The sequence below is a fragment of the Acartia tonsa genome, chromosome 6 (assembly GCF_053477335.1).
Source record: "Acartia tonsa isolate MP-2025a chromosome 6, ASM5347733v1, whole genome shotgun sequence".
Lineage (NCBI taxonomy): Eukaryota > Metazoa > Arthropoda > Copepoda > Calanoida > Acartiidae > Acartia > Acartia tonsa.
In genome coordinates this window covers 50,375,880-50,398,436 of record NC_137265.1, presented here as the reverse complement: position 1 = coordinate 50,398,436, position 22,557 = coordinate 50,375,880, and the positions used below count along the sequence as shown (strand labels likewise).

Below are 22,557 nucleotides of genomic sequence, written 5' to 3'. Positions count from 1 at the left end.
TTTTTTTTATTTTTATTTCATTCATTTAAAGTAAATAGGTATGTGTATCATTTTTTAAATTATTTGCCTTCATTATTTTTAGTATGTATATCTGCCCCGTATTTTATAAGAGTTTGAACCACGTCAATGTGACCATTTAGTGCTGCTAAATGAATGCTGGTACCTCCTAGAAATAATATACTATCAGTTCAGTGCAAGCAAAAGTTTACCCTTAATGATTCACGCTTGGTTTTTTATTAAATGAATAAGTTAGGGTACAATGTTTGGCACTTTCGATATAAGTAAATGATAATAAAAAACCCATAGAATGCGATAATAACTTCAGAAAAATCGAAGAAAATAGTTTTAATACTTAATTAACGTTTTTAAGTTTTTCTTCAAAAAGTTTAGATAAGATGCCTTTAAAAGTCGTCTATGATTTTGTCAGGGATAAAAATGTAACTTTAAAATAAGAATTACAACATATTTTTTCAATTAGTACAAAGTAAAATTTTGAACATTTTATTGATCAGTATATTTTTTAAAATGTGAAGTAGAAACCTGAATATTTTATCATGAAAATTGTGTTATGATTTGATTGTCTGCTAGATTACAAGAAAAAAGATACTGACAGTACTTGTTGGTTCTTTAAAAATAATTAGGTAGATTACTTTCAGAACCCCTCTTTTTGCAACGTTATTTCAATAGAACAGAGCCGTAGTCTTAGTGTACTCAATATCTAGACAGCCAACCATTGTTTTAGAATTGTTCAATTTCAAACTTCTGATAAAAACAGAATTAATGGTATTTTTGTAAATATTATACCTCCAAGAAATGGCTATACTTCCCAATCATATGTTGTGTGATATTTAAGAGGAATTATTTTGATATAATGTCATTAAAATATTCGTTGAAAAAAGTGCTATTCTAGCTTATACTTTACATTTTAATGTGTATGATAATTCAAATAAAAGATAATGAAGATTTATATTATATTTAATTGTTATAATTATAAAGAAAAACCTGGAAACAGTAAAAAACTGACTTTATTTTATTGACGTAGGGAAAATTTTGTCAAATATTTGAATAAAAAAACAATACAAAACAAAATAAATTATTTTTAATATAGTCACAAAAAGGCTTAATGAGTTTAGGAAATATTTCATTCAATAATCATGTCATTTAAACTCTATCACACAGAATACAGTGTAAAAAGATGTTCTCGTTTGAATTTTAAGTAATTTCAAATGCATTTTAATACCTTTTAATGATTTATTTTTTGAAACATCTTTTTATAAAATGTTATTGATTTTTGAAGTTATATGTTAAAATGTTTTTAAATTTTGTTAACATTTTGTTTTAAATGTAGAAAATTGGTAATTCTAAACATTCAAAAAATGATTTTATTAAATTTTCATCACTTAAATTGCATGTTTTATGAAATTTTCAACTGATAATTCAAGAAAAATCGTTTAAGTTTTATTATATTTTACTTTGAAATGTTAAAAAAATATAATTATTGTCAAAAATGTGGAAGTTATACTTTCCTCCAAAAAAGACCTAAAACATGCAAATTAACACGTGTAATGAGATTTTTTTTCTTTCAGGTTTAATTTTAAGTAATTATTGATATTTTTTGTAAAAAGGATTTTATATAAAAAGTTTTAAAACTCGAGTTATGTAGTGGTTCTAAAAAAGGTTGCGAATTTATGCAATTTTCTTGCAAAAAAAATTTTCTAGGATTTTAAAAATAGCAAAGGGTGTTATTAGACGTACTTACAGATACAATTGCAAAGTCATTTTGGCCAAACACTAAAATAAAGTTTTGACATCTGAGGGTCCAACCGTGGATTGGGAGGGACTGGGAGGTGAAGCTGAACACTCCTTCTTTGTTTTTTCTTTCTCATATGATTAGTCCAAAAGATAACTAAGTGACTTAAATATGCCAAATATACATTATATATAATAATACTTGTGCTACGCCCATAGAGTCCTCTAGTTGCACTAGAGGTGTTGGTGATTTTAAAAATTCCAATTTTTGTATTTTAGAAATAATAAGTAAAAAAAAGATTAAGGGGGAAACTTTTTGAGGAGGGGGATTAGTCGACCAAGTGTTTTTTTAATTTTGGTTTTCAAAAGAAATAAAAAAATTGGGGGGGCGTTGGGAATTTCCAATCCTTCTACTTTTCAATTTCATGTTCCAGTTATTCATCAAGGTCTCCAGCAATCTTTAAATGGCACCTGTGACTGCAATTTTCACATAAGCTTATCTAACCTGTCTGGTTAAATATGTGCTACTTTTAGAGATGCTTCACTCTCAACATTTTTAGACAAAAACAGATAGTTTTCACAAGTGTATCTGCAATACTGAATAATTCCAAGTACAAATTAGGCTAGGTACAGAACAATAGGATTAAACTCCTTCCCATTTTGGGTAAGGACAATTCATTACAAATGATTGTAACACATATTTTGGATCAACTGCAGTTCATGGTAAAATATTGCTGGTAACGAATGCTTCCTGGTTCCTGGCACTATTACAAGATTCCTGGATCCAGCAGCACGCATATTCCCCTAAATCCTAGGTTACTGTTAGCTAGCAATCTGCAAATTTTCCAAGTTACCAGCAATAAAGGCCAACGGGAGTTTTTCCCCATACCCTTTTCCACAATTTCTTAGGAAGCAAACAGCAATGATCAATAAGGGACTGTAGCTTCAATTATCTTATGTGCATTCCTAATAGAGATGTGGGAAGGATATAGGAGAGTGGGATCTTTTACCTATAAATTTAACTGTTTCTATCTTATTATCCACTTTCGCGCAAAAATTTGGGTGCGCTTATTTATTATTGAAAAGAGGGGGAGATTTATTTGTAATTATAATCATATTGGTAAATTAATTTGTTTAAAGTGAGGCTCTGAATTTAAACAGTAAGACCAAAGAACTTGAACACCTGTAGAATTTCAAAACTTGATACCTTTTACTTAAAAAAAACAGTATGAACAAAATTGTATAGGTATAAACTTGTTGAAAATTACGTAAATACAGGATTATGTTAAAGGGCATTCTTGGATTGTTTGGTAACGGTTTTATAGTTGCTACTTCTTTTCAATCAAAGAAATTTTCCAAGGATCATCATCCAAAGTTTGAAAATGATATAACAATTCTAACATGTCTAAATTAACAAAAAGAGTTAAAGGTTGTTTAAAAATAACCAATCGCTTAACTCTTTTCAATATAAACCCTACAGTTTTAGTCAAGAACTAACAAAAATGATCCAAATCAAGTCCAAGCAATGACAATGAGAAAGCACTATTGAATTTTGATTTCTACTAACCTCTCCTGAGCACTACAGCTCGAGTCCTAGCCCTTGTGGAGAATTTTTCCCTACATGGAGATTAAAAATCAACAAATCGTCTTAAGTACTTAAAATCTTGTAGAAAGGCCCCATAATGTTTAGAATTTTTGATGGAGCATGTAAAGACCTTTCTATAGACACCTTGACCAGGTTTCTAACTCAATTCTAGCCAAGTTGGCATAAAAAGACAGACCCATCAAACATTTAGACATGAAGGGTCTCTCTAGTTCTTGATGTTTGACAGATCTTTTTTTTTATGTCAAATGGCTCAGATTGTGTACTTAAGACGATTTCTTCTTTTTTAAAAGACAGAGCAGTCATGTCTCAATGTTTGATGGGTCTGTCTTTTTCAGCAGACCATGAGCTTCACTCTTAAAAATGCATTGGTAGGAAATTGATCTGAGTGAAACCATGTAAGAAATTAGCTTATGGCAGGAGATTTTTATTTCAAATTATTCTATACCCGCCTCTTTTTAGGCTTTCAAATCTTAAATCAATAAACATTTACACACATAAAATTAAATTTACGCCAAAAGTCCTTCCCCCTGTTTAAAATTGATTTGTGTAATTCGTGGCTAATTATATAATGTGCCTACCTAAATTCTTCAATATTTAACTTTCATGCTAAAGGGAAGTAATACGTTCTTTACAGCCTTCTTCAACCCTCCCATATTTTTATTAAAAGTGAAGCTTTTCTATAATTAGGGTCAGTAAGTCCATCTGTCAACTACAGTTAGCTTTTTTCATTAATTATAAAGGTTAGAATTGTCTTGTCGATTTCAAACTTTGCATGATGATTCCTACAACATTTAGGTACAACTGAGAAAGCGCAGCAACTCTATAATCCGTACGTCCTTACATCCATTACATGCTAATTTTTTACTTTTTTGAAGAAAAAAATTTTGTAGGTTAAAATTATCCGATTCATCTGATTGTTGGTATACTGATTCCTATTACAACAAGGTACAATGTTATAAGCAAAGCATTAATATTCTGCTAATTCAGTTCTGACACATTATAAGTGCAGTGTTAATGTTCATTTGTCCTATAGAGCTTTGCTTTTATGGATGTTATTCATCCTTGTTATTGTACGGTTGTCCGGGCCATTTGCTGTGTATAATAAGATATATAAGTTGGAAGGAAATTTAAATTCAAATCTCCCTCTAACATTAAAATTCTTTCCAACTTATATAATATAAATCCTATTTCATTCTATATAAATTTCTGATAGAGTTCTTACTCAATATCTTCAAAACCAGATATATCTGGAAAATTCCCAAAAATTTAGATATAGCAATCTTTATTCGATTTGTAGAATAAGAAATTATTAAACACTGAAAGAAAAGTATTTATCATAAGGTTATCCTGTCTTTTTTTCCTGTGAATAGTCTGTAATTTATCATAAAAGGTATGACCTTAGTACTGGCAGTTTCTTTCAAAATAATTCCATAAATTGGGTTTGTTTTCATATTTGACAAGGGGTTGATTTGAATGAATAGTTACAGAAGAATTACAGCAGAATTTTTGGTTTATCCCACCCATTCTCAGAAGAAAACTATTTTGTTTAAAAACCAAAATAAACTTGTTTTGAATTGGTGTTTAATAATTGGTTTAGCGGCATTCTTTGCGCTGGTACCAAAAGTCTTTGAAATTTGCAAAAATAATAAAAGTTGCATGTGTTCTGGTACCCAAAGTCCAAGACTGTCAGAAATATAAATTTTAGATCCATTGTCGTCTCCCTTCCTCCCTGACTATCTCCCCATTCCCTCCTTTCCCGTCATCTCTCCAATTATTATTGATATGCATGAATAAATCATTAGCTTTTTATGGAATTTTTTCGTCCAACCTTTAAATTGTTGGGTAACTGTAATAAAAGGGTGATGGGATTTTAAAAGGGATATATTGGAGAAAAACAGGAATATTTCAAAATTGGCAGTAACCAGGATTATGAAACACAGTGCGTTCGAAGGTGCTTTGACTTTTGTGTTAGAACCTATATTAGTGTTTAACCAATATGATATTTACCTTCAATATTTCTATGATTAATATCTGCCTCATGTTGTATTAGTGTTTCAACTACATTTTTGTGTCCATTTTGTGCTGCTGCTATAAGACTTGTGAATCCTTATTAAATTCAAATTGGTTATTTCATTTTACTTTATAAGAGGGTATTGAAATAATTTGTAGAAGGTCCTAATGCTACGATTAATAAAGGGACAGTGAAGTAAATTTTAATAGAAACACATTTTCTAAGCACATTTCGCTATACTGACTGATAAACCATAAACGTCCTAATATTAAAGTAATATATATAGAGCAATAAATAATATATGTAACAATCACCCTTTTTCAAAGGCCTTCTACCGACTTTAGGTTGGGTTGGATCAGCTGAATCTTTCAAAAATGTAAATACAGCCGGGTGCTGGCAAAAGAACAAAAAGCAAATTGTAAACTAATGTTAACACAAGGACGCCCAAGCTTTTTACTTTGCATGGGGTAAAATGAGGGGTTCTATATGTTCAAGTTGAGTAATCTAACATATTTTTAAAAAAAACTTGAGGGGTGTAAAATAAGAGGATTCAAAGTCTAATGGACGTCTATTTATGAGCTATAATGATTTCTGCATTTTTATCTAGTTAAATTTGTTTTGCATCGTCTAAATACTGTTTATTTGTTGAAAAATATTTTGAAAATTATCTATTGATCTTATAAAACTGGCAATGTCCCAATTTCTTAAAATAAGTACATAGTTAATTTGCCACCACCTTTAGGAGAGCACCCTTTATAGAAAAATAATTTAAAACAACGTAAATTTAGGCAAAAAATAAATTTGGGAACATGTGCAATATATAAGTTTTAAATTTGTTGCTAGATGTCACTAAAAACTTGATAATTATAATTTGCAAGAAAGTATTCACATCAATAGGAAAATGCCTTGTTAATCACAAATAACAAGTAACTTTTATACATAAAACCTTGATAGTAACACATATTCTAAGCACATTGAGCTACCGATACTGATTAAACAAAAATGTCACAATAACAAATATATAAAGGATTTATGACATGATTCAGCAGCCTTTAGAACCTTCAGCTATAATTGAAGTTTTGACATTTATGAATGGTGTTCCTTGATAATTTGGATGGGTATTCCCACTCCTACCCCCTTCCCCCCTGATCTTTTGAGGTGTGGCTGAAGGCCCAAACTTTTAGGGTTAAGGAAAGTAAACATAATTTAATCAATAAGTTATTTACCTTTATTATTTTCAGCATTGACATCTGCCCCATGTTGTATCAATGTTGTAACTAAATCTTTGTATCCATTTAAAGCTGCAGTAATAAGAGTTGTGACTCCTAAATAAATGTTAGGGTCATGTGAAGGAAACATAGTTGCAGGTTTCAACGTAATTACAAAAGATCCTTCGGAAAGGTTATTTTAGGTTAGGTTAGGTTAAGTTAGGTATGGTGATTGCCCCGCAGGGTTAGAGCCCCCTAAAGGGGCTCGAAATAGGAGAAAAGCTATTGTGAAAATATGACAAAACCCACAACTTTGTTTCATTCACATGACCCGAATGTTATTATGTATTATTCTTTTACTTTTAATTTTGAAGAGAAGGTAAATTTGCTATTTACCTTCATTATCTTCAGCATTGATATCTGCCCCATGTTGTATCAATGTTTCAACTATATCTTTGTCTCCATTTTGTGCTGCTAATATAAGACTTGTGAATCCTAAATAAATGTTAGGGTCATGTGAAGGAAACAAAGTTGCGGGATTTGTCGTATTTTCACAGTAGCTTTTAAAAGGTTATTTTAGGTTAGGTAGTAAGGTTAGCTGATTGCCCCGCAGGCATAGAGCCTCCTACAGGGGCTGGTAATAGGAGAAAAGCTATTGTGAAAATATGACAAAACCAGCAACTTTATTTAATTCACATGACCGGAATATTATTATGTACTATTTTTTTATTTTGAAGGAAGGTAAATATGCTATTTACCTTCATTATCTTCAGCATTGATATCTGCCCCATGTTGCAACAGTGTTTCAACTAAATCTTTTTGTCTATAAGCTGCTATCATAAGACTTGTTAATCCTAAATAAATTAAAATTTTAAATTGATAAATTCCTTTTTTTAAAGAAGGTCCTAATGTAATGATTTTTAAAAGGACAATGAAGTAACTTTCATACGCATAACCTTGATAGTAACACATATTCTAATCACCTTTAGCTGTATTGATTAACCAAAAAAGTAGACATAATGAAATCAATATGTTATTTACCATCCTTATTTTTGTAATTGATATCTGCCCCATGTTGCAACAGTGTTTGAACTACATCATTGTGTCCTTCTTGTACTGCTACCATAAGACTTGAGAGTCCTAAATTAATGTTTAGTTTTAATTTATTTCAAGAGGTCATAATGCAATAGGAGTCTTGACATTTTAAATGTGTATCACCCCCCCCCCCCCACCCCACTGATCCACTTAGGTGGGGCTGAGGGCCCAACCTTTTAGGGATAAGGAAAATAGACATATTTACCTAAAAAAATTACCTTATTTCACTAATTTGTAATTATTGGTTGAATGTTTTTTTTTCTGTGTGTGTAAAGGTAAAGTGCAAAAATATGTTTTGCATATATTTATATGTATAGAACTATATTCCAGACAAGAACCTGGCGTCGAGACCCTTTAATACCAAACAAATTAGTATTTCATTAAACTTAGCTTTTTAAATTCAGCTGTTTGAAAAATCTTTTTAATTAGGGAAATACATAAATTGTTTACTTACCTTTATTATTTTTTGCAGATACATCTGCATTATAATCAAGTAATAACTGAACAGTACTATTCTTCCCTGCTTTAGCTGCAGCATGGAGAGGAGTTTCTACATAAAAATACTGTTGATTAATTTGTTTGTGTTGGCTTTGACTGTTATAAAATTATTCAAGTTAATACTGGTTTATTTAGTCCTTTTCACATGGGATCCTGAATATCCTTATTGTGAACATATACAGGACACTTTCTGCTAACTTATGATCTACTAGCGGCTTCGCTACTAGCCTCTAGGGGCTTTGCCCGAAGAGGTGATCAAAAAAAATTTTTGGCGAAATTCATAAAAGGACCAGGGAAATCTACATCAAAAAAAAAGGACCAAGGAAATCTCCTGAGGGTTTTTATTTTTTGGGGGGTTTGGGGTGTTCCATCCCCCAAGAAAATAGCTTAGCACCACCACAGGACCAATAATTATATACCCTGAAGAGTAGAATCAGATCTGTTCAGTGGTTACCAAGATATTTAGGGACGGACAGACAGACGGACAGACAGACAGACAGACAGACAGACAGGCGGACAGACATCATTCATCATAGATATGAGAGATATTTATACACATTATAATGTTGTAAAATAATCAGGAAGTATAAAATTAATTTTACTGCAGTGTGGTAACTTTTACATGTTAAAAAAATGGTATTAGTAGAAAAGTAAAAGATGCATACTATAAGACAAAAGATCCTTCACTCTTTTTTTGCAACTCTACATAAGTTTATCTATCTGTAAACTGATAGATGTAAGCAAGAAATGGAAACAATTAATATTTTCTAAGCACCTTTACCAAATTTGACTTACCAGAGTTATAAGTTAAATTAACTGAGTGTCCATCATTAATTAATTTCTGAACTTCATGATTATCCCCCTTTAGTGATGCAATGTATAGTGCTAAAAAGAAAACGTTTATTATCACAGAAGGTAATTCAAGCTGTAAAAAAATTTTCAATCATGCTAAGAAATTCATATTAATCAATTTAAACATTTTTAATTAATTCAATCACTTTGTATTATATATGACATAGGAAATGGGGTTCAGACTACATTGCCTTAGGCACTTACTTCTAAAACTTATAAGTAGCATTCAGAAAAGATAGTTTACATCAAGTAAGCCCCTATTTCTCCAAAGTGATAGATAAGAAATAAGATATATATTTACCATTACTCTTGTAAGTCTTCTCAGTGGCTAGAATAACATAAAATGATCAATAATCATATTAGAAAGTTGGGTGTAATTATTTTTTTTTACTCTAGCTAGTTAAACAATGTTTTATTGAATTAAAATGGAGTAGAAGTAGTAAGAAAGGAATTCTCTAGGTGTGTTTCTAAAGTTTCTAAAGAGAGGGGCGATTCTGTTGACTGGTTAATTTTTGGTGTACTGTTATCTGACTTGTATTTCTATTTTGAGGATTTTAAAGCCCAGTTATTTGTTTTGTGAATACTTTCGTTTTAATTGTGATAAATATTTTCCATGAGTAAAATTAGGTGTACTATAGTACTTTAGCTATATAGCTTACCTAAACATTGAGTTTTTGTAACATTTATTTCATTGGCTAAGAAGCCATCATCATAAGTTGCAATTGCTGGATCACCACCAGCATCCAAAAGTTTAGTAACAAAGTTGTTATCAACCCCTGCAAGTACCAATGGCGTCCTTCCTAAATAAAAATAATGTTCAACTAATCTTTAATGGTTTCTGAAATACATAGACGCCAATCATTTATAATTCAAAAATATATTGACTGTGTATTTTAATTTAAAATAACAATGGCGTAATTTTCTTTGTATCACCTACAAAAATAATGGATTTAAGAGTCATGCTAAGTTAAATGTCACAATAAATCAATAATGATGAAAAAACTCTGAAAATAATACACATCAAGTAAGCAATGAATTTCATATAAAACATCAGAATATCCATTGAGCTACTTTATCCACTTTGATTTTTTTTATAACATGAGTGCGGTTGAATGTGGTAATAAGTGATTTTCAATCTTAACAACTTTACCTTTGCATATTCTTACTTATTTTCCTGCTTTTTAATCAGAATTCAATAATTATTGTTTAATTTGTAATAATTTATATTTTGTATTATTTATTTTGAGGGGTAAATTGTTAAGATTTTTATAATAAAGTTCACCTTTTTCATCTCTTGTATTTATATCATTTCTATACACATTCAACATTGTAACAAAAAGGCTCTCACAATCATCTTTTATTTCCTTGCATTTTTCTTTTATTCTCTTTTCCAAGTAAGTCTCATCACATTTATTTTCATTTTGATGGATTTGGCAAGCAGTTATAATACTGTGAAATCCAGTATGAACTTTCTTCATTTCACTTAAAATAATTGAAATATAATTCTAACTAAATAAGTGTAGTAATTATTAAAAAAAACAAGAAAGAAATAGGTAACATACTTAATGTGAACTAGCTTTTATTTGGACTATAGTTTTTAACATAGAGAAGATTTTTTCCAAATTAAGATATTAAAATTAGTTTCAAGTTTAAATAGTTCATCTCACCTAGTTTTATTTAACATTTTGTGTTCAGGTTTGCAAACTGTGATAAAGGTTTTGGACAGGTTGTATCTGTGACTTGCAATCATATTGTGAACAGCTGTCACAACTGATTTTATATTATGTATTAGAACAAGTTAAAGAACAATCCTAATTAACAATCTTTAAAGTTGCATATGTTAATATTTGTCCTGAAAGATTCTATTAACATCTGGTGTAAGAGTAAAAAGTAAAGATATTTTTTTACTTAAACTGTTTTTAAACTATTTTTGAATGGGGGGTCAAAAATATACTAGGACACCTATAGAATCAGACTGCAGAGCCCAAATTTGAATTAAGTCCCCAATACACTTTTTTTGGGGGATATAAAAATTAATTTTTACTGTTGCTCTGGTAATTTTGACCAGATCAAAAGGTCTTTTTTTACTTCGTGTAATATTGTAACTTAGTGAACAATTTTATATAATTCACTTTATACTGATACAATAAAAAAAACATTATTCTGTTCAATGGAAATAATTTTTTTCTAAAACAATAAATTTCATTGAAAAATCTGACATAATACAATAAAAAACATAATGCTGAATTTAAACCAATAAGAAATCTTCTTTCATTTCAATTCTTTATAATTTCCAAAAGAGTGTTTTCACAAAGTGACTTATTTCAAACGTAGTTAAATAATTTTATCTAGTAAAAATGAAAATAATGAAAACCCTACTCATAAAAGATACATACTTTTTAAAAATATTTTTAAAAATGTGTTTGAATAATCTTATTTTATATCATATTTGTATATGTGATAAAAATAAATTTGTTGTATTGCATAAACATTTGTTGTCATCTTAATTTATTTAACCCTTTACAGCCAATTTTTATGTGTTTTAATGTAAAATAGACATAAAACATTTTTATGTTAATTCATTGATATATTGTAAAGAATTAATTTTTAACTAGTATTGATAGATAAAATCAAAAGACCTAACTTTACTGTATACTAGCATACAATATTTACGAAGCAAGACACTCTAAAAGCTGAGTATTTTGCCTACAAAGGAAAGAAACATCACGATTCAGTAAAATTATTTAATCCATAGTAAAAAATAAACTTTAAAATCCTAATAAAAATTGATGTGGGCAATTGTTCTCATTTTTGGCTTTGCAGTATGATTCTACAGGTGTCAAAGTATATTTTTGATATACCTTTCAAAAACAGTTTAAAAACAGTTTAAACAGGGTATTATATATGGCCAAAATACAAAAACATTCCATAGTAATAAAAATAGAGTGCAATAAGGATGTTCAAGTTTAAGGATTAAGAAAAATCCTAATTTTCCAGGTTTTGAGAAATCTCTAAATGGCCCATGTTACTGTAATGCAGCTCCCAACACCCCTTCTCACAAAAAAAGTCCCAAATAACAGTTGTATTCACTTAGTTAATAAGAATAAATGTGTTTTGAGATATCCCAACTGTCTCTTGGGGTGAAGACCTTAATAAATTGTTTTTTTTTGTTTAATCTAAAGTGCCCAATACAATATTATTAGTGTAAATATCTCACTGGTAGGATCTGAAGAATTTCTCATAATCTCACACATCTCTTCTGAACTGAAAAAACATTTTAAAATGTAAAAAAAAATATTTAATAGTATTTTACAATCTTAGGTTTCAAGTTGCTCTTTCTTGGTAAAATTTTTCTTAATATGTTAAATAAATTCTCTTGTGCCAATATTTTTTTGAATTTCTGCAAAGTTTTTATTAACTGTAGTTTTTGTAACAATAATTGAATTAAATACTTACTTTTTAAATTTTTTCTCAATATGCTCAATGAATTCTCTTGTGTCAATTTTCTTTTGAACTTCCACAAAATTTTGATTCACTGCAGTTTTTGTGAATATCACATAAACAGAACCAGTGACAAGTCCAAAGAGTATAAGTCCTTAAATACAACTTAAAAGTTAAAACCTTTTACAGTGCAAGGAACAAAGATTAAATCCAACATTTTATATACCACAATCACTATTTATGCATATTATGTTTGATAGTTACAAAAATTACTAATGTAATAAAAATTTTTTTTTCTGCATTATAGGAATGGATTATGTTAGTTAGAAATCTTTTATTTTAAATTACCTCCAATAATATCAAAAATCATTTTCTTCAAGAATTTCTGTACTCTTAAATTGAAATAAATTAGTAAATCTCTTTTTATTACCAGGAATAAGATATAACCAACAAGAAAATAAATCTAAAATAATAATAGGGAGGCAGATGTAAAGATCATTAATTCTTCTATGTGTTGTCCCATAATGACAGCTGAAAATCAAGTGTAGGTTTCGTGATTTATTTCCAAATTAATATCGTTGTTGGTATAAGCTGCTGTAATACTATTGTGTTATTAATAAAATAAAGTCAAACAATTAACAAACCTCTTCCTGTTTATCTTCTTGAGATTTTCTGCAAACCTTGAATCTGCAATTAATTTGAATTAGAATCTCATCTATAACGTAAAATTATATCTATCTGTCTATCTAGATAAATGTTGAACTTATATGTTTAAGCTTCACTGGTCCTGTGATGGTTTTGAGCTATTTTTTGGAGAGTGAAACAATCCCAACTCCCCAAACTCCCAAAACAAAATAATAACCTTGCCCTGTAATTATTTTTTAAATAGACAAAACTGTCAGGTAAACTATGTTACTATATTTAGAGGAATTATTGACATTATCACTGAAGCTTTACAATTTTTAGCTATATAGGAATTTGGGACTTCACATCACCTTTTAGGCTGGGGTTAGGTTAGGTGGCTTATTAAGAAATTCTAGATAAACTGTAATTTTTTAAAAATTTCAACCTTTAGGGCTTTCATCCACTTCTAAAGTTTGATCTTTCATATTTGGCTTAAACACAAAATCAACCCAGCATGAGGACAACTTCAGATGATGTAAAAATTCCATAGAAGAAACAACTAAACAACATCCTATTATTATCCACACAGTTTTCAGTAGCTCCGATATCATTCTTGATCTGTTCTGACAGTCCCACCTTTATAAACATCATTATTATTAATATTGAAATTTTCCTGCATTTATCAACAACAAAATTCAATTACTATCTAGCAGCAAAAAAACAGTCAAAAATCTCCCAAAGACTTGAATTTACCTATAAACTGAAAATTTTACCATAATTTCACAATTAAAACCAAAACTACTTTAAAAAAAGGATAAAGATAAACCTTCCCCTTAAAAAAAGGTTAACTTCAATATGATGAAAATAGTTTACCATAAATCTTGTTGGGGAAATGGTATGAGCTCTTTCTGAATAAGATATTGAAGTACAACAACTGCAATAGTAACAATCAGGGCAACCATCTTGTTAGTCATTCTTGCCTTTCTTTTCTTACTACAGTTTTCATTAGGGTCTTCGGTACTTTCTTGATGTTGGATGGATGGAATTGGAATGAAAAGAGCTGATCGGTCAGGAGATTGATTTTTTGAACAACAGTTGCACACTAATGCAAGATATGGAACAAAGAAAAATGTTGTGTTCATGATTGTCATAGAGATGAGGATTCCATACTTCCATCCAAGGCTAAAGACTATAATGCTCATGAGTGTAGCAAGTCTAAGAATAAACATCAATATAAGTTTATCATTTTTTGGCAATATTATTAAAAGCCCTATACAGTTTTGGTTAATTATTCACACTAAAATTGTGTAGAGTCTATGGTGTATGTGAAGATTTTTATGTTTTCCTATTTTTTCTTTAAAGGGCGAATATAGGTTTGATATGATATGAGCTTATATCAAAGGTGCAATTCCATAGATTATAAATAACTTTAAAATATTGACATATTCAATTGTATAAGTCTGTTTATAGCTTAAAACCCGTCAATCTCGAAGAAAATATTTTGTAATTAGTGTGGTTCCCTAAGAACTCAAACACCCTAGCATCACACAAGGCTTCGTGGCAAGGTTGAATTAAAAAGCTTTCGTTAAATGATAGTCGTAATAACGTGGAAACCAATTAATCAGGGGTAAATATACCCTCCTTCTACCTTCATAAAGTAAATTATTTAAAAGTTAAAAAAAAACATCAAATAATGTAAAAAGTAAAAAAAAATAATCGATAAAATTTTCTTGGAGGAAGAATGATTTCAAATCACTGTTTTTTTGTGGCCGTGTGTGTGTGTGTTGAAAATGCGTACACAAGGGTTGTTTATATCATCATGAATTAATCAAAGATCTCTGTACAGAAAATAAACTTTAAGACGTATTATTTACCCTGCCAATACTCCTGACGCCCTTCTACACAAATTATTTTTATGCTTTTTAAAAAATTAAATAAACTAGTATATAATCTAAAATAATAAACATTTAAATTATCTTTTAAGGTGCGTGCCAATGTAATAGTCAATCAAACTTAAGCAAAATAGTCAAAAAAAAGTCTTGTAAAGGGCTAAAATAAACGATTTTGTCGGCAATCTCATTTATTATATGTTCAATTGAAACAGAAAATTGCAAAATCTACTTAAGGATTTTTTTGAATTTTTAAATTTGGCATAGATATTCTAAAAGTATGTAATGGCACCTTTGATATAAGCTCATATCATATCGAACCTATATTCGCCCTTTAAATGATCAAAATAAAGTCATAAATCTTCAATATTTTGGAAATAGAATTTTTTTAATCATTTTTTGATCTGTATAATTAAAGATATTCAGAAAATGTACATATACAAGATTTTCTAAGTGTATTAAAACTTCTAAAACTACAAACTTCTGCAACCAATGTAAGTTAAATAAAAATTAACCTGACTGTGATGTCAACAGAACTTCTAACCATCAAAACAAATTTATCTAAAAGTTTGGGTTCTCTTTGGGACACATTTATCTTGTAACTTGACAAACCCCATAGAATTGACAGGAAAGATGTGGTTATACTTCGGATTTCAAGGGTGTAATCTTTTTGTTCTGAGAAAACAATGGAGAGAGGTTCACTGCTGTATAATTGAAATAAGAAAACTCCAGTCTGCAGAATGATTTGAAGTGTTGATTCAATTGAAATCTCATAAACCTGCAAAAAACATCAAAATTCAATAAGAACAAAGATAATTAACTAGTAAATACAAGTTTCACTAGTTACTTTTTGTACCAGTTGATAGTTTTCCAACCTATTAAATTGGTCTAATTTTCATGCTTTCTATGTTTTACTAATTATAACTGTTGTTTTGTCTGACCATTAAAGTAATATATATAGAGCAATAAATAGTATATGTTACAATCACCCTTTTCATGAATTTTTCAAAAATGTAAATACAGCTAGGTGCTAGCAAAAGAAAGAAAAGAATATTGTAAACTAATGTTAACTCAAGGACGCCCAAACTTTTACTTTGTATTGGGGTAAAATGAGTGGTTCTATATGTTCAAGGGGAGTAATCTAACGTATTTTTTAAAAAAAGACTTTAGGGGTGTAAAATAAGAGGATTCAAATTCTAATTGGGTAAACACCCCTTTACCCGTTTAATTGGACGTCAATGTAAGGGCTATAATAATTTCTGTTTTTTTTCCTAGTTAAATTCATTTTGTTTTGTCTAAATACTGTTCATTTGTTAAAAAATATTTATTGATCTCATTTAAAAAGCAAGAGAAATCTTCAAACAGCTGAATTTAGAAAGCAAAGTTTAATGAAATTATTTCTGGTCTGCAGAGTTTTAGGTCCTTGAAAAGTTATGCTTGTAACTCTCCATGTTGTATTGGATAAAGTGTTTGTTTGCGAAAAACCAAACATTTTCTAGTCCATTTGAAAGGCAAATTTATGAGAAAAAGTGTGGTAAAGTTTTTGTCATCAGAGACATATCATCTCCATTGGAGATATGTGTTTGTGCATCAGAGTTTTACATGCACCAAGCAAACTTAGTGTGAGTCATTGTTCTGTTTCCACCATGAGGATAAAGACACGCTATTTTCTTGGAGCATGATGTTGGTTTGCATTGCTTGGTTAAAGTGTTTAGGAATCTACTATTGCTAAATTATACTTAATTTACAGCCCAATCCTAATTATAAAATTAATATTCAACAAGATTTTTATAAATTGTAAATAGCCAATCACAAATCATCAAAATTAAAAAATTTGAAATGCTTATTACCAAAAGTTAACAAATGAAATTGCTTGAAAAAGGAGAGTTTTCATAAAATATACTCAATAGATTTTACAAAAAATAATAATATACATATACTTTCATAACATGCAAAGAGAGAAAAAATTATGAAGAAATATATTTCAGAACAATGCAGTTAAAAATACATTATTGTTTTTTGTGTTTTTAAAAAATCTGTTATATTGCATAGTAATTTTAATGAAAAATATACATAATCACAAAAATGTAAATGAATATGATTATTGAGTTCAACTAAAGCTTCTCCATAGATGTTACAAGATACATATTAGCTTGCTATACCCTCTAACAGTTCAAAACACAATTTAACTAGAGTGTCATTAAAACTGTATATTTATGTGCCAAGCCATAAAAAGATTTGATTTCAATGTGAATTCAGAAAAAAAATAACTTTTAAAAATTTGACAAAAATAATGGTCTTAGCATTTATTTTGAGATGCACTTCTATATTATATTCAAACATTTTAGCAGCTGATTTTTTTATTTCTTTGTCCAAGATATAAAAATCAATTTATGATATTTAAATATTATTACATGTACATATACATTTTATAATATCCTTATTTTGAAAAAAACATTTTCTTGTAAAATATGATATTTATACAAATAGAATTTTCAAAAATAGCTGACCATTTACTTTTTTTTACATATTAGTTATTACACCTTTGCAGGCTCCTACTATAATTTAGCTTTTAATAAATTTTAAATTTAATTTAATAGAAATTAAATTATTTTAGTTTTGTCAATCTTTTTCTGTGATTTGTATTGTGGTATATTCTTTTTTACTGCGCAAGTCAATATTTCTTTCTAATTTCCAACAAAAAAAAATAATGGTCTTTGCTTTAATTCATAGATATCAGGTTGAAATTTTTATAGCAATGTCTCAATTTTAGAAAAAGATTTTGTGAGCTTGGTGCTATTACCCATATTTACATTTACCCAGGCAGTAATTATTAGGATTTTTTTATTGTTTTTTACTGTATCTTATATTTTTGATTTCATAACTTTACAATTTTGAATTTAAACAATGCTTAACCCAAATAAATATTTTTATGTTTTATGTACACTTTAGGTTTAAATATCTCACATCTTAATACCTTCTGTTTCTGATATTCTTTTCTTTTCTCTATATCAAGTGGATTCATAAAACAAGTCAGACCCTAAAAAATATTTTTTGATTAGATAGATTTCTTCTTTGAATGCTAAAAACTACATACAATCATAAAATATATTCCAGTCTGGCTTTAAAACCTATTAATATCTGCTAATTAGAATGATTTGCAGTCACACTTAAAAATTATGTATAGCAACATATTACAACAATTAAAATAATATTAAAATAAAGATTAAAGAATAAAAGACAATTACCCTAAATATCATTGCAGGTTGATAAGCAAATGCTTTTGTCAGTTTCCAATGATTAGTTTTGTTTTCCTTTTCCATAACAAGGTCCAGAATAAGGGATAAGCTGGGTAGTACAAGGATGATCACTAAAAAGAAGAAATAAAATAGTTTATTATAGTAAAAAATATTCATTATGTCACTAAAAAAATGTATCTTCTAGATTGTAGCACAAAAATGAAGCAACAAAAAAAGTTTTTAAATCTTAAGATTATTAATTCCTTGTGTGACTAAAATAAAACAGAGAAAAATATTTGGAAGCTTTAGTAACCATAGGTGATTTTATTTTTTGTGAATTTTACTCTTTATTGGGATCTACTGCAGTTGACGGTAAAATATTGCTGGTAACGAATATTGCCAAAAATCTATGAATTTTAAAGGCTGCTAGCTGCCAAACGGCTGAACGCACAGATCATACCCACACACCATTCTAAGCGACATAAGAAGGCCTACAAATAATCTGGAATAGTCAAGATCAAATGATGCACAGGGTAAGCTTCACTGAAGAAAAAACGCGTAAAATAGGCCTTTTTGGCGCATTTCTCTGCACTGCGATATAATTATGCATTATTGATTTATGGCTATTCCAGATTATTTGTATGATCTGTACGTTCAGCCGTTTGGCAGCTAGCAGCCTTTAAAATTCATAGATTTTTGCCAATATTCGTTACCAGCAATATTTTACCGTCAACTGCAGTAGATCTCTTTATTGATTTAAGGCATTCTCACATTTCAGCATTGTATTTCCTGCAGGCTTTCTTTAAGTACAATCTTTATCTTTTGAGATATCTTACTTTGTTTTTAGAAAGATTATCTATATTGGATTATACTCAGTTTTACAAGTTCAACAAATAATTTTCAAGATAATTAGACATAAAACAAAATAAAATATTTCAAAACATATAAACATATTTTTAAATATCATCTCAAAAGATAATTTAACAGAAAAAATGTATCACTGATCATAATTTTGATTTAATCTTATATTTTTTTATTTCATTTACAGAACCTTGCAGTGTAATGGTTCTTAAAAGTTTTAACTGCCATCACCTGATTAAATTGAACCATTACCAAATTGATTAAGGGTCAATGTGATTTATGTAAAGTCATATTTAGTGGATTAATCAGCTTACACCAATATGAAAAGCCTTGGATTGTGTTGTATTTTAAACTAATTCAATATAAAAAGAATAAGTTTCATATTCCTAAAATGGGTTAAAGTTTAAAACTAACCTGATGCTATGAAACCAACAGCATACATTTGGCCTTCTCCAAACTTTGTATAATCATTTGTGATGTTGTACAATTCATTTTCATCTTTAAAACAATAATAATCTGCTGTAAGTCTTAAAATTCATTTAATTTTTTTTTATTCAAAATTTATTTGCACAAACAAATAAATATGAGGTTTTGAATATAGAAGGGAAAATCTCCATTTGCTTTCTCAATTATGCTGTTGGAAGAATAAAGCTGATTGTTAAAAAAAAATATATAAATTATGATCAATTCTGACCTATCTAGATAGCAGATAATTATCTTATTTATTCTAACCAGGCAGAATATTCTACTTTATTCTATTCTATACTTTTTTTCTTAGATTTTATATATATAACTATATTTATATTATTTTGTTATTTTGTATTTCCTGATGTAGTTATTTTTTCATGAGCCTCCTAAAAAGGTTTAAACTGTTTTTAACCTATTTTGAACAGGTATATCAAAAATATACTATGACACCAGTAGAATCTGACTGCAGAGCCTAAATTTGAATTAAGCCCCAGATTAACTTTTTTTGAGTGGAATTCAAAAATAAATTTTATTGTTGCTTGGAACATTTTTATCCAGAGCAAAAGGGTCTCTTAGTTTGGGGTACAATTGTCTTTTTATTTGGGGGTAGAATTCTTAGCTTTTAGAGTGTTTTGCTTTTTAAATATTGTATTCTGGCATAGAGTAAAATTAGGCCTTTTAATTTGATCTATCAAAATTCATTAAAAATTAATTCTTTACAATATGTCAATGAATTATCATTAAAATGTTTGTGTTCCTTCACCCATTTAAAACAAATAAAATTGGCTGTATAGGGTTAAATTTGTAAGATGAAAATAAATGAATTATGCAATAAAACAAATTTATTTTTGTCGCATATACAAATATGATATAAAATAAGATTATTCATATTCAAACTTATTTTTTAAAAATATTTTTAAAAAGTATGTATCTTTTATGTGTATGGTTTTCATTCTTTTCATTTTAATTAACCCTTACAGATCAGGCCCCAATTCCCACAGATTGGGGGGGGGGGGGGCTCTAAATGCCATTTTTCGCGATTTTTGCGGTAAAACGGCATTTGGCGGCGCCAATTAATAATCTGTTTCTGATCACAATAAAAGACTACATAAAAAATTTGACTGGTCTAGAGCTGTTTTTAAATTCGGCAATTGTCAGCTTACAAATGGCAAAATTACAGATTACATAGGTTATAGAAAATTGATCAAAAATCGGTCAAGGAGTGGTCAAACTGTCATGACCTTTCTATTCACGGAAATTCATTATTGCTCAAGGATTTACCAAAAAAATATAGGTCTCTAGCTGTAATAGAAGCCATATATTTATTTTATACGTCTATAGTAAAAGCCGGACAAAAATCGGTCATAAAATTGGTCAGGGAGCGGTCAAATGGTCATAACATCAAATTCTCAGATGTTAATTGATATCTAAGCATTGCCCCTCAAAAACATTATAGTGAGAATCACAAACGAAGATAAGTGTCCCTAATGGTATTTTCTTATGTCAGGCTTATGTAAGCTTTTAGTTAAGTATCCCTTTGGAGTTTCTTAGTTATTGTTAAGTATTCCTAAATGTAGTAATGTTAAGTAAGACTTAGGAAAGGTTTAAGGTACCTTATGAAGTTTACTAGGGGTTCCTATTTTGTTCTTAGTTACATTAAGCTTTGTCAAGAAAAAGCAGGTTTGATATACGAGTACCTTTTGGGTTATGTCTTAAAACAGCTAATTGTTTTTCTAACTAAAATTTTTTAAAAATATTCCTATCTTTTTAAAGTTTTTGAGCACGGTTCCTTGTAAATTCCGCCACATACATCCTATCTGTGTTATACATAATAGCAAGTAACCATCTAAGGCCTCTTTAAAGATATTTTTGATTTTTCTAATTATAAAGAATGGTTACTTAAAATTTTTTTATAGGGTGATTTTTTTAATAGAAAATATGGTAAATTAACCTACCCCAATATATATAAAAAACACAAATCATATTCAAATATTGGAAATGGGCAGGTGTCCTAAACATTTGCAAATTATTTTTTTTCGTTAAAGTGAATGAACAACAAAATAGATGTAATCATTTCATTCTACATTTAAAGAGTCATGATTCAAAATTTATTACAATGAGTACACTTTTAGTTATCAATAATGTTTCTTTTTTTTCTATTTATGTAGACGAAAAAAACTTTGCTCTAATTAAGACTTATCTTTTATATTTTTTAAATTTTATTTCTTAATTATTTAAATAGGGTTACATAAAATTACTTAGGTATACTTAAAATATTAAAGATATCTTATCTAGTTAAGTCAGGTAGAAAGCAAGTACAAATTCGCATTCAATCCAGGAAGGGAGGGGTCATTGGGCTTTCTAAAATATTACATTAGTCCCCAAAGTTTTATTATAACGTTTTCTTATTCAATAGCTTAATAACTTTTGGGACTTTTTTCGAAATTTTAATTAGTATGTTCATTAATCTTAATATCCATCCGTTTCAACCACTAATTGTACAGGACAAGGACGTCCAAGCTTTTTTATATTGGGGGGAGGAGGGTTCAAAATTAAAAAATTTTGCCTAGGCATCTCAAAATTCAATTTGGGCGGGGTATCAATTTATCTACTATTGTCTTATCCCTTTAGATCCCTGATTTCATCTACATTTATCTGATTGATTTACTCATTTGTGTTCCTTCATATGCGCTAAAATTTAGAAATAAAGTAAAAGTGAAGGTAAATACAATGGTAATACATACCCCTCCCCTCTTGGATTTCCCATCACACATATAAACATCCTATTTTTGTTATTTAAAATAGCAGCTACCCCTCAAACTTTAAAGATATTAGATTCACAAAGAAAGGTTAAAAAAACAGGCATCCAAAGGGATAAGACATAAGCCAATAAATTGATGTACAGCCCCAATGATGATACACAAAAATACCCCTACTGTAAATTAAAATTGATGGTTGAAACATTTGAAAAATCAACTTAATGAAACAATCAATCAAATTTTACTAGTCCCAAAAG

The 22,557-nt window shown here is 28.9% G+C and overlaps 1 protein-coding gene across 1 annotated transcript; it reads right to left on the bottom strand.

Annotated features, from left to right (window-relative positions):
- Positions 1 to 59: 59 nt before the first annotated feature.
- Positions 60 to 19,567, bottom strand: LOC145323144 (uncharacterized). The gene is made up of 22 exons (XM_080165535.1): positions 19,488 to 19,567; positions 18,222 to 18,343; positions 17,951 to 18,013; positions 15,489 to 15,751; positions 13,958 to 14,299; positions 13,530 to 13,720; positions 13,105 to 13,147; positions 12,809 to 12,852; positions 12,476 to 12,614; positions 12,237 to 12,283; positions 10,687 to 10,789; positions 10,302 to 10,501; positions 9,679 to 9,819; positions 9,321 to 9,347; positions 8,963 to 9,052; positions 8,124 to 8,219; positions 7,616 to 7,714; positions 7,333 to 7,428; positions 6,971 to 7,069; positions 6,593 to 6,691; positions 5,363 to 5,461; positions 60 to 166 (listed from the first exon to the last, which is right to left on the bottom strand). Exons 1-22 carry the CDS (start codon positions 19,513 to 19,515, stop codon positions 60 to 62), a joined length of 2,538 nt encoding a protein of 845 aa, XP_080021661.1. The 5' UTR covers positions 19,516 to 19,567.
- Positions 19,568 to 22,557: the final 2,990 nt, after the last annotated feature.

Bases quoted from the DNA above. Each gene is read 5' to 3' on its own strand.
- LOC145323144 (XM_080165535.1), bottom strand. From the start codon at position 19,515: ATGTATGCTGTTGGTTTCATAGCATCAG. The intron at 13,148-13,529 runs GTTGAAATTTTT...AATTAATTGCAG, and splicing joins AGTGGATGAAAGCCCTAAAG to ATTCAAGGTTTGCAGAAAAT. The intron at 7,070-7,332 runs GTAAATAGCATA...ACATTTATTTAG, and splicing joins CAATGCTGAAGATAATGAAG to GATTCACAAGTCTTATATTA.